The 27058-nt window shown below is 47.9% G+C and overlaps 1 protein-coding gene across 1 annotated transcript in view; it reads right to left on the bottom strand.

The window, feature by feature from the left end:
* Window positions 1-9553: 9553 nt before the first annotated feature.
* The window catches only part of YEATS2 (YEATS domain containing 2), a 77328-nt gene continuing 59823 nt past the window's right edge, over window positions 9554-27058 (bottom strand). Inside the window, 4 exon segments of the mRNA XM_038416303.2 lie at window positions 9554-12790; window positions 15715-15788; window positions 16629-16703; window positions 17440-17666. Of these exon segments, the coding sequence (XP_038272231.1) occupies window positions 12682-12790; window positions 15715-15788; window positions 16629-16703; window positions 17440-17666 (485 nt within the window). The 3' untranslated portion in view covers window positions 9554-12681.

Consider the following 27058-nt stretch of genomic DNA (forward strand, 5'->3'; position numbering starts at 1 on the left):
AGCGGAGCCCCACAGAGAGTTTGGGTAGTTGGCTTTGGGCCATGTAAAGTGCCCCTTAACCCCCCCCCCCATTTCTACCCAGGTTGGGAGGTAAAACTCTGCAGATAAACTTTCAAACTCTGGGGCTGCATTGACCAGGGACAGAGACTTTTAGGTTATTGGACTTTTGGGACTTTGGGTGACTTTTGGGTTGCTGGACTCAAAAACCAAAGGGAAAGGACATGGCCTAATTTGCTTGGGGTGGGTTTTGGCTCATGGGTTGTGTTCTGAATCCTGTTGGTGGTATTTCCCCAACATAATGCCACATTGTTTCTCTCTGTTATTAAAAGACTTTTGCTACGCTCAGACTCTGTGCTTGCGAGAGGGGAAGTATTGCCTCTTAGAGGCTCCCAGCGGGGGTGGTATATATTTGTCCCAGGTCAGCGGGTGGGGGCTCAAGCCGGTTTTGTGTTGTGTTATTGGAATGGAACCCCTAGATACTCAACCCAGCCCTTGTTGCTGCTAACTCTGATGGGCAGAAGGGTTACACAAATTAGTTTACAAGCAAACATATGCTGAGCTATGCTAAGATATCTTTTGGCAGGGTCTGTCAGACAAAGTTCATTGAAACTGCCTGCATCCTCCGCTTACGTCCAGTCACATTCTCAGTCCACCACTTAGCTCCTTGCTAATCTTCCACAATGTTGCCCCTACATTCCACCCCTTGGAGGACTGAGGTGTATTAGTTACTGACAGCAGTGCACGGCGAGCGTGCGCACTGGTTTAGGGTTTGCTAGTCTGGCCAGGAGGGAGGAGGAGCAATTCATGCAGCATTGAAGAATGACAAACACACATACAAAGCCCAGTAGTCCAATCAATAGCAGGGGCCCGATGCGTCTCCCCTAGGTGCCAAGATCCGGAAGCCAGGAAGTTAGCCACTGTCAAAGGTCATCCCATATAGAAGTCTCAGAGCCCATGTCATGTAACACCTTCAAGTGATCCATCATATTATGAACATCAGTCTCGAAACGCTTATCCTGATTTGAGTAAAAACAACAACTTTCATTAATCAAGGCACAAATGCCGCCTTGAGCAGCTAATAAATAGTCCAACGCCATATGATTTTGTAATACAACTTGCGACAAAGAAGCTACTTCTAATTGCAGGGCTTGAATTGCATCTATGGCATTATTCTCTGTAACCTCTACTGTGGCTGAAATATTTACAATAGCTCCCTCCAGTTCAGCCACCCCTAGCCAGGGGAGGAAAGCACGGACAAACTGATGAAAGCCAGTGGGTCTCTGCACAATGGAGTTTGGGCTCCGTCATGGATGTGCCACCAATATGTAATTATGCACTGCATGAGTGTGCATGGTTTGTATTCCATATGTATAGGGGAGGAGCTGTCCCAATGTGCACAGTTCACACCATTGGTTGGGTAGGGTTTTATATGCCCAACGGCCACATAGCCAGTACAGCCCTGGCAACCCTGCTGTGGGGAGCCATGTGCTATCTGAGGTGTTGTGACACCAACTATCAGAGCTTTGGTTACACTGAGACCAGTAATGTGCACGTGGGGTTTGCCCGCACCTAATTGTGCTGAGGGGCGTTCTCCGTACGGCAGCACTGGCATTGTAGGAATACAGAAAATCACGGGTATGTAGTCCTCACTCGCCCCAATGCCACCACCGATGGCAAAGGGTGGTGCCATAGGTATAACTCAAATGGTTTTGGAAGAACCGGAGCAATTGTCACTTGAGACCTACACCTCTCCAGCCATCCACTCACTGTGCTGTTCCGGTGGGGCAGCAGTAACGTTAAACTGCCCGGAGTCTGGCAGATATTCTGCTATCGCTGCGCATGAGGAAAGGGGAAGTTTTCCAATGGGACAAGCGATGTCCATCGCCAAAGGCTGCTGAACACACCAATACGCGTCCCCCCAGTATCACCACCGGTGATACTGCCTTGGCGCCGGTAAGGGGGCCTTTCATTATACTTAGTGAGAAAGGTGGTGTTGTTAAGGGCCCAGGATTTGTTCCACGGCACTGCGGCCCATGGAATGCCGGCGCTTGCCAATTGGGGGGCATGTGTGCAGTACCAACAGTCTGACTTGTTATCAGCTAGTACCACCGATTGCATCCACTGGATGGCCGAGTTGTGGTGCAGTCACCTATTGCAGCTAAAATTAGTTTGAGGATCATGCCGTAGAGAACACGCCGTAGGGCCGTTGGGTGGCGCGACCGGGACACTCCATGGACCCGCCTGAACTGCAGTGAGGTGGTTATGGTTGCCTGGAAGAAAGACGCTTAGAGGGCACATAAATTGGGGCGTCTTCCCCTTTTATCAGCACAAGATGAGTATCCTGGGGACCGTCAGCTACGATTTCTCCTTCGAGCGGGTTATGTTTGGTGGGGTCGTGAACCCAAACTGCAAGTCCAGTCGAGCTGAACCCTCCTGCTCGAGTGGTGGGTGCAAGCGCATCCACCTCCTGGACATCAGGCAACCCAATGCGCTCGCAAATCAACTGCGCAATACGTTCACCTTGGGGAAGGGTTACTGCCTGCAGGCTGTTGTGAACCAAAAGCACCTTCACCTCCCAGGTATAGTCAGCGTCAATTACTCCCGCTGCAACATCTATGCCCTTAAGGGCCAGACTGCTGCATGGGACGATGCACCCATAATAGCCTTGTGGGAGTCCTATGGCTAAGCCAGTACTTACGAGGTTCCGGCTATTGGGCTGTAGAGTGAGGCCCTCTTGAGGGACCTGCAGATCGAGATCAGCACTTCCCGGGGTGGCCCGAATTGGAAGGTGGGCTTGTGGGTGCAGGCGCTGCACTCGCAACACACGGGGCTGCTCGATGACTTTCCCCTTGAATCTAGCGTACGGGGTGGAGCCATACAGAGGGCGGTCATTGAGCGCAGCTGTGGCCTGGTGAAGATTATGGCTCCACCTGGCCAGGGACTCGGTGGGAGATAGTTTGCATAACTGTTCTTTAAGCAAGCCGTTCATGCATTTGATGAGCCTGGCGCCCTGTGGGTGGTATGCAATGTGGAACACCCACGTACCCCCCCCGTCCCCAGCCCATTCTCTTACTTTCATTCCCTGTAAAATGGGTTCCCTGCTCACTTTGCACCTCGAGGGGGATCCATAATAGTGGATGAGTTCTTCCAACCCTTTCATAGTCTGCTCCTGTGTGGCGCTTGCGCATGGGTATACAAAGAGAGGACCTGGATACGTGTCTACTGCAGTTAGCGCATATTTATGTCGCTGACTTTCAGGCAGCGGGCCGATGTAGTCCACCTGCCATACTTCCCCAGGTTTCTGGCCTCACTTCAGGTACCCCTTTTCTGCTTTTAAGTGCTGGGGGCAGAACCTGGTACACTGTGGGCAGTACTGACGGGCGTCCTGAAGTGCACCGATCGTGGTCTGCAAGCCACGATCGGTGGCCCTCTGCATTGCTTTTTCCCCTCCCAGATGACCGCTCTTTTGATATATCCACTCGGCCAGGCCGGGGGCAGCTATTACATATACTGTGACTATGTCGTCTACCTCTCTGTTGAACCGGGCCTCCTCTGATTCCCCCATCAGGTGGGCGTCCACCTGACAAACAGCAATGGACCTCTGGTTACAGGCATCCCAAATGGCAGGCCACATGGCGTAACCCCAAAGGGGTTTGTCATGCACCTTCCAGCCAGCCCCGCATGCCAGACGGCCATCCATTGTGTCATGTCTTTGTAGACTGCCCAGCTATCCATATACAGATAAAGGGGCCCTGGGTTCTCTGTGATGGTCATAAACAACTGCTCATAGCTCAGCCCACTGGCTAGACAGGCCAGGGCCGGTTTCAAACAGTATTTCCTCAAGGCAGGGATTATATGTGGCCGCTCGCCACCATCATTCTGCCCCCCCTGTACAAAGCCGATCCATCAGTGAACCGTGCGGCATCTTGTTGTTCCGTTAAAGAGGCGTAGGGAGGGGCCTCTGTACGGGGGGGGCGTTGAGGCACTTTGAGCAGGGGGGCATAAGTGTGCTGGCCTCCGGAAGGCAGTTTCTCGAAGGTGACAGCGCCCGAGGCTGCGCATGCGCATCGGTAATACTTGCCTGGGTCATTTGCATACACAGCTGCAGGTAGTGTTTCCACTTCCATAAGGGCTGGGTCTGGTGTGAGCGGGCTTTTGTCCCGGACCCAACCCATAATTGGAAGCGGGGTATGCACCTTTACAGGCTCTGCGCCTGTTATGGGCTCAGTTTGCTGCAGGGCCCACACTACTGCAAGCAGCTGCTGTTCAAGGGGTGTATAACGCTCAGCCGAGCCTCGCAGGGATCATGACCAATACCCTATGGGCTCCTTTCGAGACGAAGCTTGCTGCCACAGCCCCCACGAGGCCACTTGGTCAACCACCGATACCTCGAGTTCAAAGGGGGTGCCTCGTCTGCCTGGGCTCAGCACTGCGTATTGGCTGAGCGCCTCTCTAGCCTGCTGGAATGCGGCCTGCTGCTTGCCCCCTCACCCCGCTAAACGTGGCTTTCTTCCGGACTACTTCTTGTATGGGCTGCAAGATGTATCCTACATGGGGAATAAATGTGCACCAATATCCAAGGGGGCCCAGGAAAGTTTGGGCTTGGCTTAAGCTAGTGGGCTCTGGGAAGTGGGTAATTGTTTCAATGGCCTTTTGTGGGATCTCACGTTGAGGACCCAACCAAACTATACCCAAGAAGATCACCTCCTGGCTGGGACCCTGGATTTTTCTAGGGTTGACAGCCCATCCCCTGGCCGCCAGAGCCTGCAACACATTGTTCTTGGCCTCAAAGAGTGCTGCCTCATGGGGCCCGCTCAGCAGGACATCATCAAGATAGTGCTCTAGTACCACTCCCTCCGGAAGAGTCACCTGCTCCAGGTCTCGACTAACCAACTGGTGGCAGATGGTAGGGCTACGCTTGTAGCCCTGAGGCAGCACAGTGAACGTGTACTGCCGATCCTCCCACGTAAAGGCAAATTGATCCTGGCTCTGTAGGGCAATGGCAATGGAGAAGAAGGCATTTGCCAAGTCCAGCATGACATGCCACTGCTCTACTTGCATTGCAAGGCACTCCATGATGGAGACCATGTCAGGAACTGCCCCTGTCAGGGTTGGGGATGACCCTATTTAGGTTGCGGTAGTCTACCGTCATGCGCCAGGTTCCATCCTTTTTACGGACTGGCCAAATTGGGCTGTAAAATGTGCTCATGGCAGGGCAAATGATGTCTGCCTGGAGCAGACCTTTAATGGTAGAGGTTATTTCCTCATGCCCACCAGGTATCCGCTGTTTGGTGTTCACTACTGTGGTGGGGTTCAGAAGCACCACAGGGTTCCACCGTGAGTGCCCCCGCAGCATGGTTACAACTGCTTGGACATACAGTTGGTGCCCAAAGGAAAAGGGTCCCCATTGGGTATCTGTGGTCTGCCCTCAGAGGTGGTCTATACGTATGTATTCATGAATATGTATGCATGAATGGAGGCAATTAAAACAGTGACTCGTATGGGGGGGGCCTTCCCGATGGCCAGCCATAACTGCATCGGCACGGCCTGAATGTCTGCTCATCTGAGGCCACTCACAGTTACTGGCTGGCCCCAATGGGGCGGGGTGCCATGCAATATAGTCACCTCCGCTCCAGTGTCCACAAGGGCAATTACTCGTTGTTGTCCCCCGCTAGGCCAGTAGGTCTCCACTGGGAACTAAGGGAGATGGTCCCCCACTACATAGCACCTTACCTCTGGGGCAGGGGGAGAGGGGGACTGACCACCCTGTCAATACTGGGTGGGCAGCTTCCATTCAATATAGTCTGCCGGCCGGGCAGTGCCATCTACCTTGTTTTGGGGCTCCCCTTTCATTAGGGCCCCCATCCTCTTCTTGGTACACTGTTCTGGCTTAAGCTGTAACCAGTGTTTTAAAAGCTCAGCATTGAAACCAGTATTTTAAAAGCTCATCCACTTCCCCCAGAGGAATCCCTGCTTTCAGTAGGTCTTTGAACACAGTATTGTGGCTAACCCTCTCCTTTTGCTTCACATTCACCTGCTGCGGCTTTGTGGTTTACATCATACCATCCATTTCCATTAATTGCATCATAAGCTGTGCCGTATCTCCCACCGACCCTACGTCCCCCCAACCATTGGCAGGATTATCGCCTTCAGGTGTGTGTGTGTGGGGGGGGGGGCGTTCTGCAGAAGCCAGGTGCGGATGGTACGGGTCAGCTCTACAACATCAGGCTCTTCAAAATCCTCGGACAATATGCCGGTGAGCATGCCCCGCTGTCGGAGCTGGCTAACCCCCTCTGGGATGGAGGCCCACTCTTCCAACCCATCATCCATGTCTGCAGGCGAGCTCCAGATAGCTTTAGCAGCCATGGCCAACCATGCCATAAGGGAGGGATGGGGTAATTCGCCTCCGAGCTGGCCCCTATCTTGAGACTTCTGCGAAGGAGGGGGTCTGTAGCAAGTGAGCCCATCCTGCCTAGCTCAGCAGAGGTAAGGGTAATAGCATCCACCCCATCGTCCCACAACCATAGCAGCCAGGCCAGCAGCAGTTCCTTGGGACGCTGCTTGAAACACTGCATGAAATCCTGTATCTCAGGATTTCGATTCGTGGATAGGTTTCAGAGTAGCAGCCGTGTTAGTCTGTATTCGCAAAAAGAAAAGGAGTACTTGTGGCACCTTAGAGACTAACAAATTTGTTAGTCTCTAAGGTGTCACAAGTACTCCTTTTCTTTTTGCAATTCCTGGATAGAATCCCTTCCTACCATTTGATCGTTCTCCCTGTGCGGTCCCTCATATCTCGACAACTGGCCGCAGTTGTGGGTACAGCCCCGCCTTCCTGCCATCCCCCTCCCCAGGGGAATCATCATCGCTTGTCTCCCAAATGTCCCCTTGCCAGGTCTCTGGATCCCAATTGCTTTTGCGTACCAGTGCACATACGGCAAGGGGATGCACGTCTTCCCGTCCTCCCTTTCACCACTGGCGGTTTGCAACGTGAGCCACCATAACTGCATTGGTGCTCTAACCGCTCATCAGAGTTCTACCTGCTTGGCCTATTCGGCCATACTAGTGACGACTTCTTGGGTTTGCGAATGGGCCTCGTTTGCTTGCTGCAAATCAGCCTCTAATCTTACTATCCTCTGGCACTGAACCAGCAGTGCCTTGTCCACGGTGCGGAGCGCGGTCAGGAAGACCCATCCCAGGTCTCCCGCTGCTTTTCGCTCCGCGGGTCCTACTTTGTCCAGCCAGAGCTTGGATATCAGTTCCTCCAGCCTAACTGGGGTAACTCCAGGCTCCTGCTTGAGCTCCGGCCATGCTGCCAGCTTGCGAGCCATCAATGCTCACTATCCCGTGGAGGGCCACCTGGGGATGCGGCTCTCTCCCTCCCCCTTATCCTTCCTTCCCCAAAGAGGCATCCCTCCGCTGGTATCCTGTTTGTGACACCAATTGTGCCCGCGAGGGCCCGGGGGGAAGATACCAGCGAAAGGAGGACACTCAGGCCTAAGAATAGTAAACTGTGCTTTATGAAAGGAAGGAAGAACTTGCGCTCCAATCTGCGCCTGGAGCCCCTAGGACGCGCAGAGAAGCTGCAGGGAACTCTGACCGTTCAGGACAGCTGACCAGGCAGGACCCCGCCGGTGGGGAGCCCTCTGCGGCACTATATTCTCCATGTTTATCTCAGGGTTGCATGGGGTCAACAGCTGGTTTTGAGAGGGAGTAGATAAAAGGGCAGAGGAAAGAGTGGGAACGGTAAGGGGGACAAGGTGGAAGCAGGGGAGAGCAGAAGATAGAGAGAGGAGTGATGCAGGAGAGGGGTTATACATTATGCCACAATATCCATATTATAAAGTCTTTAACTATAAAACCAGCAATGGTCTTTTCTCTCTGTGATTCATATTGTAAGAGTGGTTTATTTGAGTCACAATAATATCCCTTAAAAACAGATTTTATATTTATGACCTATTATAATCCGTGCCCTATAAGCACGACGTGCAATGAAGCACAGGCATTCCACATTCTGCTGGCTTGTCACCCATTTTGCAACACCGTCTCCACTGTTCTAGTCAGGAAGCCAGGAACATTTGCACTTCTGCATGTTTGAATAGACTTTCTTGCGTGTTCAGTTGTTTGAGGGAACTCTGGTAACTTGATCTGATCAACTAAAAAGCTGAGTAACATTTTAATGATCTTTGATGTAAAAAAGTTTCCTTATAGATTAATTAATTTCCCCGTGTATTGTATGAGAATTTCTCATTCTGGCAACAGGATATGGGGCATATTGGGTTAACAGTTCATATTTTCTCCATATAGGCCATCCCTGTCAGGTAAGTTGATGGGATCAGTCCAGTTCATGGTTTTGGTGCAAATATTGGTCTAACAGGAGGTTTGTTTGCTTTCACAGCACAAATGGCAAGAACTGAATGGCCAGAGGAACTGAATTGCCCGTGTTTGGAGGTGATCCTTCCACATCAGGAAGGCGGCACACTGGGATATGCTCACTGCTGGTGCCTTGCTGTACCTGGTTCTGTACCAAAACAAAGGACTTATTTCTCAAGGACTAGCAATCTAGCACCTTTTGCAAGCACCACAGTCACTTTAAGGGATTGGGGTAAAGAAGTCAATTAGACTTCAATTAGAAGTCAGTGTAATGATTCCATAGCGATGTCAGGCCCCTGCCACCTGGGATATTCACAGCATGCTGTGATCATCACATACAATTGCATCCAGATGGCTGTTATTTGGGAAATACCTTCTTTACTGGAAGGGATGGTAATAGAAAATTAGAAAAACGTGATAAAGACACACGTGGTAAGTGTTCTGCATGAATGCATTTTCTATCTTCTGCAACTGAAATATTTATTTCCTGTAAATATGTTTACAAATATGTCAATCAGCATGTGGGAAAGCTTTAGCAAAAATATTTCTAGTATGTTTCTATTTCTATTTCTAATAAGGGAGATTGGTAACCTGACAATTTTGTCCATTTGTTGGTTAGTCTTCCAGGGCCTGATTCTCATTTACACTAAGGACTCTACTATAAATGAGAATCAGGATTTCAGTATTCTGAAAGACAGTACAAGGCTCTCATCTTCTGAACTACATGATGATTGACAATTTTTACCGTTCCTGTCAAGAAAATTAACACCCTGCTCAAAGCCAGTTTGATTTCTTCCCTTACCATTCAACTTTCACTCATTTCTAAGAACAAATAAGTCTGCTGCTGTTTGCACGGGCACATGAAGGGTAGCTTAAACCTTCCACAGGGGTAGCTTAAATTTTTGCGCTCAGTTCCTGGCTCCCTCTTTCAAAAGAATGAAACGTTCATAATAAACCATAAAAAAACCTCAAAGGCAAAACTACCTTTTGCTTTGGACAAGTTTAAGAACTATCAAGTTTTCTGCAGAACCAACAAAAGATAAAATTCCTGTTTTGCTTCAAACACAAAGGAGTTTGTTTCTTTTTGCACCTGTTGTATGTGACACATGCAGTGCAATGGTGTATGCTGCAGAATGAAGTTTAGAAAAACTGTATTTGAGTGACAGGTGAAAGTCAGACATCATCACAACTAATAAAAGAATTTATTGTAAACTTATGTATATTACACAATTTTACATTATAATACAGAATGTGGAGGATTTAAACGCTCAACATTTCAAATATGGACAATGTTTGTAAGGAGATCTTTGACTGACATTAAGACTTTTTAAAAAGTCACAGAGCATATAGGGGAATATTTAGAAATATTCCAATTTCTTCCACACTTAACTTGGTTTACCAATTTTTACAGCCTCCCCCTTGTTGTGACACACAACTTTCTTCCCTTCAATTCTTACCGAACAGATTATCTTCTCAGGAAGAAATGTCTATCCCACCGCTCTTGAAAATTCAAAGACCTTCTTGCAAAAATGTCCTACATTTGGAGGACTAGACAAATATTATTGGTAGCTGCTTTTGGTTTCAATGGATAATTTGTTTTTAGCAAATTTCACGTTGGATTATTCTCCTAGGGGTAACTATATTAACCTGGGTTTGCTTAGAAATGAATCAAGAGACTCAATCGTAGCTCCTTCAGACTACTACAGAATAGATGCCTTGGTTTAGGGGCGTTTTTAGAACTCAAATGCTGAACACTTTGTTCTCTAGTGTTACAGAAAAATCATTTGCCCCAACTGCTTGAGCCACGATTTTGAATGGCAGGTGCCCAAAGATGGGCTCCTAAATCCATAGGAGGTGCTGGGTGCTCAGCACTTTTGAAAACCAGGCAACCAATGAATAATTTAGTACTAAGGGATGGAAGTGCATGTGTCACTCCAGAATACCAGTGCACTGGCTGCCCAAAAGGCCAACTGCCACATAGGCTCTGTAGTCCCATCCCAGGCTGCATAAAATCATCTTCCCTCACTTAGGAATTGTGTACAAGAATATCTAAAAGGTGTCGGAGGCTTGACTTCTCTACAGCCTGCAAATAAAACATCAAGGATAAGAGGCTGCCAGGCCGCAACAGCACTTTGGGAAGCTAAGGTAGGGCCTGATGTTCCTAAATTAAACTGATTCCTCTCTGCTCTCAGCACTGGCCCGGCCACTATGCTCTAGCAAGAGTACTTCAGACTATTGTAGAGCAAGGACCAGCCTGTGCAGCTGTTCCTAAGGCAGCGAGCGCGCTCTCATGCAACTGATCTTGCCGGGTGCTCACCAGCACAAGTGAGAATTCCACAGTTGGGCCCCAGAGTGTTTAAAACATCCCCTCCAATGCCATCAAAGCTCTTCATCTCAGAGCCCGACTCCAATTCCCTCTCATCGGTCCCATTTTCAATGTTAAGGGCAAACTGAGTAGTACTGGACTCTAGTCCTGTTGATTTCAATGGGGCTATCTGCAGACGAAGGTTCTCTTCACAGTGGGCACCAATGGCCGATTCTGGCCTGAGGAGGACAGCGTCAAGGATCTATAGTTTAAAAACTAATTTAATTTTATTCTGGTTTGTAACTGCTCTTTGAAAGCCTGAAACCACCTTTTGTCAGCTGAACCACTCTCCCTGGAGCATGCACATAGTTGTGTTTAACTGCCGAGCTCCTGGCATCAAGTTTATTAACTTTCTAGTGAAAAAAGCACTAAAGTATTAGTTTTGAAATACACCTTTTCCCCAACAAAATAAGCTTATTTAGCACTTCTAAAATACTTTACTTTTTGAAATTGCTGCACAAATATTAATTAGGCCTCAGAACACCCCTATGAGATAGATATCCTGATTCTTAATTTTGAACATGGGGAAACTGAGGCACTGAGCAGTGACACAACTTCCTCCAACCCAAGCAGCAGATTAGTGACCCAGATGGACCAGAACTCAGGAGTCCCCAGATCCCAGGCCCTCATTCAATCTATTATGTGGTACTGCCTCAAAAAGACAAGAACTTTGAAAGCCTGGTAAAGTAATAAGTCAAATTTTGGACCCCTCAACCGTGACAACATGTTTACAATATTGCCAAATACATACCGGGAAGATTTTTATATTCCCAGTTAGACCTTCTTACGTCAATTAGCATTCACAAAGCTGCAGGTGTGCCCTTCAGATGTGGCATTCACAAGAAGGAGAACATGGCAATACCTAATGTGAGTGAGGGGTGGGACCAGAAGTAAAGGTTCTACTCACAACCATGGTATCAGATGCTCCCATGTCCAAAGTACCCGTGTTTTCCCCAATCCTACTGAGCATCTTTCTGCCATACAGAGTTTAAACCAAAGCTTTGTTGCTGTCAGTTCCTCACAATCTGTGCTGATCATTGACCAATGTTCTCAAAAGATTTAAACAAGTATTACAGAGCTAGTGGCTTACTCTCCAGCTCAGTAACTGGGATTCTTCCAGCACCCAAGGTCAATACTTGCTAGGAAAGCAAAGGATCTCGCCAATCAAAGCTCAGAAATCTTGACAGAGTTCTCTGTAAAATGAACCACGCATCCAAGTCACTTTACTTTTCCCCTCACATAGATCACACGCTCAGTTAGTCTCTTTAAATTTGACATTCGTTATTCATCTTGGCCATGCCCCCAACCTACTATCACTGGGATGTCTGACGTGCTCACTCAGTCCCTCCTAAAGGAAGGAAATATTTGTTACCGTTCAATTAGCTATATGGTTGATCCTGCTGTGTAACAGAAGCCATATTCATGGTGTTCAACTATATCTTCAAAAATCGCTCACCACCACATCAGCCTCCAAACAAACCAGCTTCCAAAACTGTCTATTACTTTGCATGTATTTGCAATACCTTGGGAAAATGGTTTCCAATGGCCCCCCCAGCTCACAGCAAAACCTGTACTGGTCTGTGGATTGCCTCAAAGGGAGCTGAAGTGCCAAAGAATCATCTCCATCTTAAAAATGCATCACCTCAGGAAGCTATCCAGTCATCAGTTGGAGGAGGCTTATTTCGCTGCCAAGTCTTTTTCAGCTAGCAACTGAATGCAAACTGACAAAGTTTGCTCATCCACTGACTGAGTAAACACTGCAATCTAACAACTTGATTTGGAACAGAGCATCATTTTGTTGCATTAAGGTGCATCTTTAATTGGAGGTAACGATCTAGTAGCCCAACATTATAAAATGTATATAACAGCGTCCCACAGAGACAGTGGAATTGTCATTAAATACTTCACTCTTCAATCCATCGTTACTACAGCATCTTCAGGTTATTTCACTGTTCTTCATTTAATATCCTCATATGTTTGTTTGTGAGGAAATCAAGAAAGGGAATATTGCAGATGGCTTGGTGAATATTCATCACTGTGATCTCTCTTGGAATCCTGCAGAGAATAAATCAAAGAAACTATTACAGTATGCAAAAAGCCAACTGACTCTGAAGTGCCAGGCCAATAAATCTACTAATGTGGGGAAAAAGCCAAAAAAGGATAATAGTGTTATAGCTACAGAGAAAAGGTATTAAAATGCCCTAGCACAAAATGTATGCTATCAGAAAATTTGGAGGAATACTCCTTGGGCATAAGCATACGAAAATTAAAGGGAAGTGCTGAAGTATAAGTTTTGTGGAACAGGCAGTATTTTAATTAAGCCATTTGCTTGCACATATTCAACACTAAGGGTTTATTTATTTTTTTTTAAATTTCAAGTTCTGCTAGAACACTATGAAGATAGGGCGAAGTTAAATCAACTAAACAAAAGGAGAATAGTGTTTGGATCAGGAGTTACTGTAAGAACTATGATTCCCATGCTACTACGTAGGCTACTGGGGTCTTGTCAGGCCACTGGCAGATCATTTGTAGGTCAACTTGTTTTGATCAGGGTGGATCAAATATTCCACATCCATCCCAGAATCCTTAAGACAGCTGCCTCCCCCTTAATTTTCATCTGTAAATCCTTGCATTGCAGCAATCCTTCCAAACGTGAACTAGAGAGGACTTAGGAGTCAGTCACTGCTGCCCCTCAATTGCTCAAGGGCGAAAAGCAGCATTTTGCTAATTCTCTCTCCCCGACTGACTGAGGATGAATTTGCTGCTTCTACAGAAAACTCGAGCCCCTGCCAGCCCAGGAATCATAAGAATGGAATGCAAACAGTTGTAAAACTGAAGTTCTTCTGGTGAAAATACTGGGCCCACACTTACAATCTAAGCTGATCACTTTAAAGTTAGTTTTCAGGCGACCAATAACTTTACACCCTCATATGAACCGGTCATCTTTAAAGGAAGACAGCCTTCAATAGAAGTGGGACCCCTTACACAAGCCAGCAACAGAGTGAAGATTTTTGTTCAGTAATTCTTGTGGTCATAATAAAATAAAATTATAAATGGTTTAACAAAGGTAACAAAACATCCTGCAAAGACCAAAAGTACGCATGCTATAAGACAAAGGAAAGCATAGGTCCTCTACGTAGCGGGGAAGGAGAGCTAATACGTGATGACATCAAGAAGGATGAGGTATTTCATGCCTGTTTTATTTCAGTCTAAAAAGCTTAATGATGACCTGTTACTCAACACAATTAATATTAACAGCATAGGAGAAGGAACACAAGTCAAAATAGGGAAAGAACAGGTTAAAGAATATTTAGATAATTTAGATGTATTCAAGTTGGCAGGGCCTGAAAAAATTAATCCAGGATACTGAAGGAACTAGCCGAAGCAATCTCAGAACAGTTAGCAATGATCTCCAAGAACTCCTAGAGGATGGGTGAGATCCCGAAGGACCGGAGAAGGGCAAATATTGTTCCCCTTTTTAAAGAGAAGTACTAAGAAGATCTGGGGAATTATAGACCAGTCAGCCTATCTTCAATACCGGGGAAAATACCGGGACAAATTATTAAACAATTTGTAAGCACCTAGAATATAACAGGGTTATAAGGAACAGCCAGCATGGATTTGTCAGAACAAATCATACCAAACCAACCTAATTTCCTTCTCTGACAGGGTTACTGGCCTAGTGGATGGGGGAAAGTGGTAGATGTAATATATCTTGATTTTAGTAAGGCTTTTGTCACAGTCTGACATGACATTCTCATAAGCAAACTGGGAAAATGTGGTCAAGATCAAATTACTGTAAAGCAGGTGCATGACCGATTGAAAGACTGTACTCAAAGAGTAGTTATCAATGGTTTGCTGTCAAATTGGGAAGGCGTATCTAGTGAGGTCCCTCAGGGATCTGTATGGGTCTGGCACTATTTAATATTTTCATGAATGATTAGATAATGGAGTGGAGAATACGCTTATATAATTTGTGGATGACACCAGGCTGGGAGGGGTTGCAAGCACTTTGGAGGATGGGATTAGAATTCAAAACCACCTGGACAAACTGGAGAATTGGTCTGAAATCAACAAGATAAAATTCAATAAAGGCAAGTACAAAGTACTATGCCTAGGATGGAAAATACCAAATGCACAATTACAAAATGGGGAATAACTGGCGAGACAGCTGTACTGCTGAAAAGGATCTGGAAGTTACAGTAGATCACAAATTGAATACGAGTCAACAGTGCGATGCAGTTGCAAAAAAAAGTGAATATCATTCTGGGGTATGTTAACAGGAGTGTAATATGTAAGACATAGCAGATAACTGTCCTGCTATATCTGGCACTGATGAGGTCTCAGCTGGAGTATGTCCAATTCTGGGCGCCACACTTCAGGAAAGATGTGGACTAACTGGAAAGAGTCTAGAGGAGAGCAACAAAAATGATAAAGGGTTTAGAAAATCTGACCTTTGAGAACATTAACAAACAAACAAAACAGTCAGGTATAGTCTTGCGAAAAGAAGACTGAGGCTGGACCTGATGACAGCATTAAAATATGTTAAGGGCTGATATACAGAGGATAGTGATCAAATGTTCTCCATGTTCACTGAAAGTAGGACAAGAAGTAATGGGCTTAATCTGCAGCAAGGAGATTTAAGTTAGCTATTAGAAACAACTTCCTAACTGTAAGGATAGTTAAGCTCTGGAAAAGGCTTCCAAGGGAGGTTGTGGAATCCTCATCATTAGAGATCATTAAGAACAGGTTGGACAAATACCTATCAGGGATGGTCTAGGCTTATCTGGTCCTGCCTTAACGAGGGGGCTGGACTTGACTTCCCAAGATCTCTTCCAGGTCTACATTTCTGTGATTCTATACACTGAGGATTCATTGCTCACAGAGTTTGAACTATGTGAAGTTTTAACCATTTCTTAAAGCACGTAAAACTTTTGTGTAAATGGCAAAAATGATAAAAGGGAAATCAGTCACTGTACCTGTTGTGAGGAGCTGTCTGGTACCCAACAGCCAGTGCTTGCCTTAGGATATCATTCACAAGTTGTTCAGTAGCCTAAGACAAAGGCAGTGTTAGGGGATGACATGTAAAAAGACTAAGCAATGGATATTATTTTTATCTGACTTCAATTTCATAAATAAGCAGGAGCTCAGTCAAAAGTTTGGTTTTTATTTTTTTAAACTCCAGAATCATTTAGCTTTTGTAAAATTGATCAGCCAATAGACTATAAACTGTACCAACAACCTGAAAAAGATTCTGTTGTCCTAAGACCAGTAAAGCCCACCTAAAAGTGATTTGTATGAGCCCTAAAAATAATACCACTAGGTCTTCCCAGTTTCAAGTTGTTAAAGGGCTTTGGTGATAAATAGTATATTCTTTGCTTTATCCGAAGTTGCAAATGACATATACTGGTATCACACCCTTGTATGAAGGAGAACTACTACTCATTTCAGGTATCCAGCAGCCTAATATCCAGATGGCCTAACATCGCAGTCAAAAAAGGTACAGCAATACTTGGGGAAAAAATATTTAGCTCCTTTCAAACACTAATTAATCCTCAACATCTCTATACAGTAGGTAGGTAGGTAGGTAGGTAGGTAGGTATCTTCTTTTTACAGATTGGGAAACTCAAAGTGACATATTCAAGGTTACAGAGTGATTCAGTGTCAGAATAAATATCAGAGGATTAGAGTTTAGGTGCTTCTAGATCATAGTACTGTCTCCAGCCCAGCAGACTACAGTTAGGAGGTTTTAAACACACGCACATGCACGCGTGCACGCACGCACACAAACTGAACACTTGATTCTGTGCAAGTCTTCTGAACTGATCATTAATCTATATTACTGGGTCTAATACAATTATAGACATGTAATCGCTGTCAGATAATAGCTTACCTTTAAAACCATATCTTCTATTACTGATGCATAAACGTTCTTGTGCAGCTCAACAGGCTGAAAAGAAATCCCTATCTATAAAATGAGAGAGAGAAAATTTTTAATCTGACAGATTACATCAAATAAAATAACCAACAACAGATAATGTTTTGTTACAGATGAGATGACAGTGAACAATGTGCTTCGGGAATAACTAGTTACAATGAAAAAACAAATAAGCACTGTAAAGTTTTAGTACAATATAATTTCAGGGTTTAGATCTGAATATCCAGTGCAGGTGAAACCCGATCAGACAAATGGCTGTGTGGACATATCTAAAATGCAGAAAAAGTTAAATCAATTTTGGTTTGGGGTCATTTGGGGAGCAAAAGCCCCCCAGCCCTTTGTTAAATTTGTACCTATATTTAGCCTAGGTTTAGACTAGTTTCACATTCTGTCCCCTCCCGGTTGTGAAGACTGAATCTGTATTAAATAGTTTTATTTCAGCCCCACAACGTCCTGCCTTTTGTGTTGGCCATGACTTGCATGTGGTCTGCATATGGAGTTCTGCTCAGATACTGGCAAGAAGGAAAAGTTTTACCCTCTTCCCCTCTGGCTGATGGGACTGGAAGGAGAAAAGCTCTCTTCTCTCCCCTGCTGCTACGCAGAGGATCTCCCTTTCTCCCCAATCCGCTACTATGAAGAAATACATTGCTTGCTCTTCATCAACTAAGCACCACAGGATCCATCTGGACAAAACACACTATTATAAATATAAAGTAATTACTAGCTCAGTAGCAGTTCATTAGCTTTGTGAATCATGTTTCAATACCTTCTGTGCCATGTCCCTCACAAACTCTGACGCAGGCAGGGAGGCCAAGTAGAATTTCATCTCCTCTTGTTTCTCTTCCTGTTCCTTCTTAATGTTTATTTTCAGTGGCTCAGTAAAGCTGAGGATATCCACTTCCTCATCATTCTCTGGTTCTTGTTTCATAAACTGCTGCAGCTCCTCCAGTTTTTGGCAGAGTTCTTCGCCACTGGTGTAAGAAGATGGGCACTCTAAAAGAGAAGCATTCAGTCTTACTTAAGACATGATGGGAAAAGCACTTAAAAATGGATACCTGGCCCAAGGTCTAGTGAGAAATTCAGGTAATTAAAGGGCACATGTTGGTACTCCATGCTTATGAACACAAGGCTGAAGAAAGAACAAATACTACCTGAGATTCTTCTCTTTAATGACATCAAGTGCAAGTTTACAGTACAAAGTGTTTTCACTCACCAGTTCCTGCTAATCATGCCACTTAAAGAGGTTGCACTTCAAACATTACCAGACTAATGTGGATTTACTAGAAGTCTTCCAGCAGTTCTTTTGTAGAAAAGTCTGATAAACTAGTGGATACTCCCCTCACCACTTTGAGAAATAGAAATGCCACACAGCTCTGAATACTAATCATGTTGCTAAATGTAATGATCTAATTAAAAAAAGAAACAGAGGGGCAGATTCTCAATTGGTGTAAATGTGCATAGCTCTATTTTCTCTGTATGAGAATCAAACGATAGCCCTGCCAAAAGATGACAATCATTTCTGCACCCTCTCATTACCATTCCTCTGAACTATCCAGTCTCCTTCCTGCATGTATTATTCCCCCTCACAGCCAGTCATTAGTAACTGAAAAGGTTGCATGAATTTTTGACCTTTCCTTTTCTACTCAGATGCTTTCCAGCCCTATCGACACTGCTCACAACTGCTATTTTGATTTTTGTTGGAGAGATTGGAAGTCATGTACTGTTCCACAGCTGCCTCTCTCTCTTTGGGAAAATCCGTATCTTCATTCCATTCTTTAATCCCACTGCCCTTCTACCTCTTAAAAGCCTGACACTTCCAATAAACCCGCAGAAGCATCACAAACTTGTCATTATGTTAACTGCAGAATGTACAAGTTTTCTGAAAGCACTGAGAAATCCAAACAGAACTCAATTCATAATGACACGTGGAACTGCCAAAAAAAAGCCCCATCATAGGATTGTGCTAAGAAAAAAAAAATGGTTATTCACCTTTGTAACTGTTGTTCTTCAAGATGTGTTGCTCATATCCATTCAAATTAGGTGTGTGCGCGCCGACTGCATGGCTGTCGGAGAATTTTTACCCAAGCAATACCTGGTGGATAGGCTGTGGAGCCCCCTGGAGTGGTGCCTTCATGGCGCTTGATATATACCCCAGCCGACCCAGCGCCTCCTCAGTTCCTTCTTGCTGGCTACTCCGACAGAAGAGAAGGGGGGTGAGTTTGGAATGGATATGAGCAACACATCTCGAAGAACAACAGTTACAAAGGTGAGTAACCGTTTTTTCTTCTTACAGTGCTTGCTCATATCGATACCAATTAGGTGACTCCCAAACCTTACCTAGGTGGTGGGGTTGGAGTGAAGCAGTGTGGATTGTAGGACCGCTCTAACAAACGCTGCATTGTCTTTGGCATGCTGGTCGATGGCATAATGCAAAGCAAAAGTGTGTACCGAGAACACGTGACCGAGTCACGGTTTTGCAGATCTCATGGATCAACACTTGGGCCAGGAATGCCACCACCGAAGCCTGGGCCCTTGATGGAGTGAGCAGTGAGGGGCGGGGTCGGTACACTGGCCATATCGTAGCAAGTGCAGATGCAGGACGTGATCCACGAAGAGATTTGCTGAGAGGAGACCGGGAAGCCTTTCATCCAGTCCGTCACCGCAACGAAGAGCTGGATCATCTTCCTGAACGGCTTCGTATGCTCATTGTAGAAAGCAAGGGCCCTACGGACATTGAGGGAATGCAGCCACTGTTCCTGGCAACTGGTGTGTGGTTTTAGATAAAAAACTGGAAGAAAAATGTCCTGGCGGATAAGTAAGGCCAATACAACCTTGGGAAGAAAGGCCAGGGGAAGCCAAAGCTGCACCTTATCTTTATGGAAGATCGTATAAAGTGGTTCAGAGGTAAGGGCTCTCAGCTTGGAAACACCAGCCCCAACGTGATAGCGACCAGGAAAGCTGTTTTCCAGGAGAGGTAGAGAAGAGAGCAGGTGGCCAGTGGTTTGAATGGGGGTCCCATAAGGTTGGAGAGGAACAGGGTAAGGTCCCATGTGGGGACTGGATGTTGAATTTGTTGGAAGAGACGGTCCAGGCCTTTGAGGAACCTGCCAACCATGGGATTGGCAAAGAGAGTGACCATTCACACCTGGGTGAAAAGCTGAGATAGCCGCCAGGTGAACTCTGACTGAGGATGCTGCCAGGCCCTGCTGCATTAGGTCCAGGAGATACTCCAAAATGAGAGGCACGGACACCTGGAGGGGGGACGTGATGCACTGAGTGCACCAGAGTGAAAACCTCTTTCACTTAGCCGTAGATGTGGCTCGAGTGGAGGGCTTTCTACTGCCCCTCAATACCTGCTGCATAGATTCCGAGCAGAGAAGTTCTGAAGGGTTCAGCCATGCAGCATCTATGCTGTGAAATGGAGCGATCGCGAGTTGGGATGACAGAGGCGACTGTGATCCTGAATGAGGAGGTCTGGAAGAAGAGGCAATGGGACTGGGGCATCCACAGACAGCTCCAACAGCATCGTGTACCAGTGCTGCCTGGGCCATGCCGGAGCCACCAGAATCACTCGCACCCTGTCTCTGTTCACTTTGTGCAAGACCCTGTGCACAAGGGGGAATGGGGGAAAGGCGTAAAATAGACTACTTGTCCAGGGGAGCAGGAGGTGTCTGTGAGCGCGCCCGGGGAGTGGTCCTGGAGGGAGCAGAAAGCTGGCATTTCCAATTGCTGTAGGAGGTTAACAGGCTGACTTGGGGAAACTCCCACCTTCGGAAGATGGGGTGGATGACATCTGGTTGAAGGGACCACTTGTGGGAGTGGAAGGACCTGCTGAGGTGGTCCGCCAGCGTGTTCTGGACCCCGGGTAGAAAGGATGCCATGAATGGAGTGGGCTATACAGAATTCCCACAGTTGAACAGCCTCCTGACAGAGGGGGGAGGAACGGGCCCCCCTCTTGCTTGTTGATAATAGAACATGGCCGTGATGTTGTCTGTGAGGACCGCCACACACTGACCCTGCAGATGCTCCTGGAAAGTTTGACAGGCAAGCCGCACCGCCATCAGCTCCAGGACGTTGATGTGATGAGAGAGTGAGGACGGGGGCCACAGTCCCCGTGTCTTCATGTCCCTGAGGTGGGCGCCCCTTCCAAGGGCTGACTCATCCGTGATGAGGGACAAGGAGGGCTGGGGCTGTGAAAAGGGACTTCTTCGCATACCGCCTGGGGATCTAGCCACCAGCGGAGGGAGGTCAGGACCTGCTCCGGGACAATGACCACCAAGTTCAGGCTGTCCCGACCTGAGCGATGCCAGCCAGGCCTGTAGTGGGCAAAGTTGAAGTCTGGCGTGCCTGGTCATGTATGTGCAAGAAGCCATGTGGCCAGGAAGACTCAAGCAACTTCTTGCTAACTAGTTTGGGACGCTCTAAAGGCTCTGGATAAGGGCCACAATGGACTGGAAACGAGCATCCTGCAGGAGGGCTTGTGCCTGCACGGAGTCAAGAACCGCCCGGATGAATTTTATTCTCTGGGTCGGTTCTACTGTCGATTTTGTGACTTTGAGAAGGAGGCCTAACCAACGAAACATATCCGTAACCAAGTGGAGGTGGGAGTGCACCTGTTCTCTGGTGTGCCCACTGATAAGCCAGTTGTTGAGGTAAGGGTATACCTGCACCTGTGGACCCTTGTGCGGGAAGGCCACCACGACCACCATACATTTGGTAAACACTCGGGGGGCCGTGGAGGGACCGAAGGGATGGGCCGTGAACTGATAATGTTTGTGGTTGACCACAAAGTGGAAGAAGCATCTGTGCGCTGGAAGAATTGCTATGTGGAAATATGCGTCCTACATGTCCAGGGCAGCGTACCAGTCTCCAGGAAAGGTATGATGGTGCCCAAGGAGACCATGCGGAACTTCAACTTTACCATGAACTTGTTGAATCCGTATAGATCCAGGATGGGCCGAAGCCCTCCTTTTGCCTTGTGGATTAGGAAGTAACGGGAATAAAATCCCCTGCCGCTTAGCTCCCTCAGAACCTCCTCAATCGCCCCCATGGTGAGGAGCATCTGAACTTCCTGAATAAGGAGTTGCTCGTGAGAGGGGTCCCTGAAGAGGGACGGGGAGGGAGGGAAAAAAATTGGAGAGAGTATCCCCTTTCCACCATGCGAAGGACCCAACGGTCCGTGGTTATGAGGGACCAAGCGGTGGAAACGGGATAAACGATTCAAGAAAGGTGGGGTGGGATCCTGAACGAGGTCCAGTACATCGTCCTCGGGTGTCCCTTCAAAAGGTCGGTGTAGAACCTGTTGAGGGCGTGGACGGGCCCTGGCCCTGCCCGGACTGGTGGTTGGAGGGTTTCCTCCTGCCATTACGCCCCCGTCTCCTATAAAAATCCTGCCTCGGCTGAAGAGGGGGATAGGAGCATTGCGCAGGCTGCTGAGGTTTAAAGGGCTTCCGCTGGGTAGCTGGTGTGTGCATGCCCAGTGACCTCATTATAGCACTTCAGTCTTTAAGGCTTTGCAGCCTTGAATTGGTCTTGTCCAAAAACAGACCCTCTCCATCAAAGGGGAGGTCCTGCAATGTTTGCTGAAGCTCAGGTGGCAAGCCGGAAGCTTGCAGCTAAGAGATATGCCTCACTGCGATTCGTGAAGATAAGCAGCAGAGTCCGCGGCGTCCAACGAGGCCTGCAATGAGGTCTGTGCCACCGTTTTGCTCTCTTCTGCCAAAGCCCCAAACTCCTCTCTGGACTCCGGAGGTACTAACTCCTTGCACTTCAGCACGGAGTTCCAAGAGTTAACATTGTATTGGCCTACTGGTTAGCACTCCTGAGCTGAAGTCCCCCCCGAGGAATAAACCCTGCACCCAAACAGATCAAGGTGCTTGGCCTCTTTTGACTTCGGTGCCAGGGCTTGCTGACCATGCTGCTCCTTTTTGTTCACTGAGGCCATGACCAGTGGACAGGGCTGTGGATGCATATAGAGACAGTCATACCACTTACAGGGGACAAAGTATTTCCATTCCACTCCCTTAGCAGTCGAGGAATGGATGGGAGCATTTGCCAGATTGTTCTGGAGGTGGTCTGAATAAGGGGTAGGGCCATCCTAGATGGAGCCTCGGCAACGAAATATCGATCACAGGGTCCTCCACTTCTATCACCTCCTCTGCTTGAAGGTTCACATTCTGCGCCACCCTGTGCAAGAGGTCCTGGTGGGCATGGAGGTCTATTGGAGGGGGACCCTATACTGCAGTGCCAGCCACCACCTCATTGGATGAGGATGAGGTGGCGGCCACGGGAGGAAGAGGATCATCTGGGGCCTCTTGCAGAGCCCCGTGCCAGCGATCTTGGTACCCGTACCAGGAATTGGAGTTGGAGGAGGGCCTGAAGCCAGGAGGGAAGACACCACGGTCTCCATGGTAGCCTCTGGTACTCACGGCTCAGACAGGGCTGAACGAGAAGCCGCAGATGAATCACCTTGGGGTCCAAAATGGCCACTGAGTGGACCCTTGAGCGGGACCTTCCTCCTGCGCCTGCCAACGTCCAGCCCCTGAGTCGAGGAGGCCGAGTTCCAAATGGCGACAGTCTGAGAAGCGCGACCCTGCCTCCGACCCTGATGAATAAGAGGTGGAATGCAATGGCCACAGTGGTGCTGAGTGGGTCTGCGCTGAGTCCCATCGACGAGACGATGGAGAGCGGTGTTGCCATGCTGGGGAGTGGTGCCGAGACCTGGATCTAGGCCGTGACAATGACTGGCGTTGAGAGCAGTGTCGGGTCCGGGATCTACTCGACGGCGACTGGAGTGGTGCCGAGACCGATGCTGGGAGTCAGAGTGGTGCTGCAAGTATGACCGGCACCGCGATGGAGAGTGGTGCTGAGACTGCGAACTGTGTTGGGAGTGGGAACGGTTCCGAGAATGGGATTGGTGCCGTGGCTCGACCGACGGTGCCAGCAGGTGGGTAAGTGCCAGTTTGCCCCGGGATGGTGCCACATGAACTGGTGCTGGTGTCTTGGTCTACTGAGGGGATGCCGACACTGTCATGGCAATCAGATCCCTTGCAGCCGTGAAGGTATATGGAGTAGATGGCAACTGGACCGCAACCACGCTGCGAGTCGGGGAGTCCAGTTGCACCAGACTCAATGGCTCTGCCCTTAGGGTCGGAGTCAATGGTGCTGAAGCCACAAGTTGTGCCCCTGGGCGCTCTGCTACGGGATGCGAGTCCGTAATTCCAGGGAGGCTGGAGCTTGCTGAGGTGGGCCAGCCTTTTCCGGTTTCCGGTGCCGCTTCTGGCCAGAAGAGTGCGAGCGGTGCTGCACAGATGATGTCGGCTGTGGTGCCGGGGAACGTTGGTGCCATGGGTCTCTATCAGAGTCCAACTGCAGTGCCATTCCTACCACTGCTGCCGGGGAGCTGCGCACTGAGGCGCTCGGTGCTGGATCTTGACGTGCCGCTGGAGGCTGAGGGCTAAGAGCTGCCTCCATGAGGAGCTGTCTTAGAACGAAAGTCCCGCTCCTTCTTAGTCTGGGGACGAAACCCTTTACAGATCCTGCACTTCTCAGCTTCATGAGATTCCCCCAGACACTTCTGGCAAGAGTCATGGGGGACGCCCGTTGGCATGGGTTTAGAGCAGGAACCGCAGGGCTTAAAGCCCAGCGCCTTGGGCATGAGTCCAAGAGAAAAACGGGAAAGAGGGAAAAACCCCTCCAACCCCACTAACACTAAGAACTATAACTATTAACACGATAACTACCACTATAAGTATTAACTATTAAACTATGAGGAATATGCTAGGGAGATTGGAGAGCAGCAAAGCCAAGCTCCACAGTTCCAACGATCATCATGGGCGGTAAGAAGGAACTGAGGCGGCACTGGGTCGGCTGGGGTATACATCAAACACCATGAAGACGCTCCATAGCCGACCCACCAGGTGTTGCTAGGGTAAAAATTCTCCAACAGCCGTGCACACACCTAATTGGAATCGATAGGAGCAAGCACTCGAAGAACCACCCCATTTTCCAGCTCAAGCACAAACACATTTATTTCCACAAGCACAAATTTTACAAAACAACATCAAACTGTGGATGCCAAAACTGGCTGAACTATGACTTGCTTCAGAGTGAGGAATAGAAAAGTACAATCATGCTCTTTTATTAGCTCTATGAACGTTACTGATGAGTAGGGCTAAGTTTTAGTCACAAGTATTTTTAGTAAAAGACACGGACAGGTCATGAGCAGTAAATAAAAACTCACGGCCTGTGACCTGTCCATGATTTGTACTATATACTCCTTACTAAAACTTGGGCCGAGAGGGGGAGGGGGGCATGGGTGCTGGGGATAGTGGCCTGGAACCCTCGCTAGTGCTGGGGGGGACGTTGGCGGGGCTGGCAAACTCCCTACCCAGCTCCATGTGGCCCAGCAGCTCCTAGTGGGAGGGAAGGCCAGGTGGGCACCGGGTACTGCCCCCGCCACGAGCTCTGGCTCTGCAGCTCCCATTGGCCAGGAACTGCAGCCAGTGGGAACTGCGGGGATAGTGCCTCTGGGTAGGGCAGTGCAGAGAACCCCCTGGCCCCTTCACCTAAGAGCAGGGACATACTGGCTGCTCCCAGGGAGCCCCCCTTTTCCCCCCCGAGGTAGACACCACCCCGCACCCCAATCCCTTGCCCCAGCCCTGAGCCCCCTCCCACACCCAAACTGTCCCAGCAGCAGCTGGTGTGGCTGGTCCTGGGGCTGCCTGATCTTCTCAGAGGCCGTGACCTCTGTGACAGACACGCATCCTTACTGATGAGCGAAGACAGGAGTCACAGCACAAGTATTTACGTGACTAAGATGGGCAGTGGTGGTTAAATTCTGTGACTGCCATGGAGCTACTCTGTAGTAAATGATGAATACTGTACGCTGACCTGGTTATTGGGATGTTTACTGTATGAATATGTTGGTTTAGCTGAACAGCAGGCTGTAAGGAAAAACAAGCAGGATGGGCAGAAGAATTGCTCAAGATAACCACCCCTCCCCGCCGATAACGCTTGAGGATTGTTTGTTACAGGACAATGGCAGAGCCAGTCTCTGAGGTAGGCATAGTCAAATTATTTTTTGTCAAGATCCAAATTTCTTGGTCTAGGTATTGTCAAGGTCCAGACTCTACAGAAACATTTTTCATACCACAATAATAATGAAAGTAAGAGTAAGTAAATAAAAAGATTTTGCAGTCTGTTCTAAAGCATCTGTTGGTCCAGATTTGGCCCATGGTTTGCCAATTGACTACCCCTACTCCAAGGAGTCTGTCTCGACCTCCTGCTGAGCCTACCAAACTGGTTTTGACAAACACGACCAAAGCCTGGAGCTGACAAGCGCAAAGGAACTCTGGCTGGATTAAAAGGGACTCACTCTCAAGAGAAGAGGCAGGTGCTAGGGAGTTGTTCCGGGGGATCAGACTGACATGCAGGCTCTGTGGGGGTGTCTGAAGAAGTTAGGCCTGCCCAAGCTACTATCAGGGGATGGTAAGCTGTGAGGTAAGATAGATACATGTGGACTCTGAACACCCTCTCTCTAATGCTTTGTCCTACCGTTAAAATAATTCGCTGGTTTTGAGAAGGCTGTCCTGGTCACAATATACCACTGGTCACAGACTCCCAAAGGGAAGAACTATGGTGTCTGATCCCAGTTGGACCTGCCAGGCAAGCACAGCTGTTACACAGAGTACTGTACTCCAGGGCTGAGAGTGGGAGAACTGCAGAATTCCACGCTAGAGAGGTAAAGGCCTGAGGCCTGACACCGGAGGGGCTGCGTTCAGAGTCCAGAAAAAGGACAGATGTGCAGTTACCCGTGCCCATAACAGCTGATATTTTATCTTCACAAGTAGCATTTGTGGTGTAAAATAAAAGCAGTTAAGTCCCACTAGGGAGCCACCTTGTGGTTATGGATGGCCTGGTGGCAGAGAGGTGGAAGGCTCATTTCTGTGTAGGTGTAAGCAGTGCCTCTCCCCCAAGCCTCCCATGAGTTAGGCCAATTTCATGTTCTCACCCTGAGTTTATTTTCCAGCAGCAGAACAGCTTCCCATGCTCTGAACAAATCTCCTTTCAAAGACACACAGTCTAATTAGGCAAATTAAACCCCTCCATGGAGTTTCTTTAAACCAAGAGAGCTGGCTCTATATGCACATTTGCAGTCTGCTGGGGAAGAAGACTATAAAGATTTATTAACACTCAATTTCACTATTAGTCTTGACACCATTGGTTGCGTCCTTGCTCTTAATGTCAAATAACTGACTACTGTTTCACTGATTTTTGGACTGCCTCTTCTTCCCTGGCCCACTTTAACTGTCTCTCACTCACTCCATGTTGGGAAAGCATGCTTCACTCTGGAAGGCAGAACCAGTAAGGTCTAATGTCCTCAG

This window comes from Dermochelys coriacea, chromosome 9 (genome assembly GCF_009764565.3).
Source record: "Dermochelys coriacea isolate rDerCor1 chromosome 9, rDerCor1.pri.v4, whole genome shotgun sequence".
Taxonomy (NCBI): Eukaryota; Metazoa; Chordata; order Testudines; family Dermochelyidae; genus Dermochelys; species Dermochelys coriacea.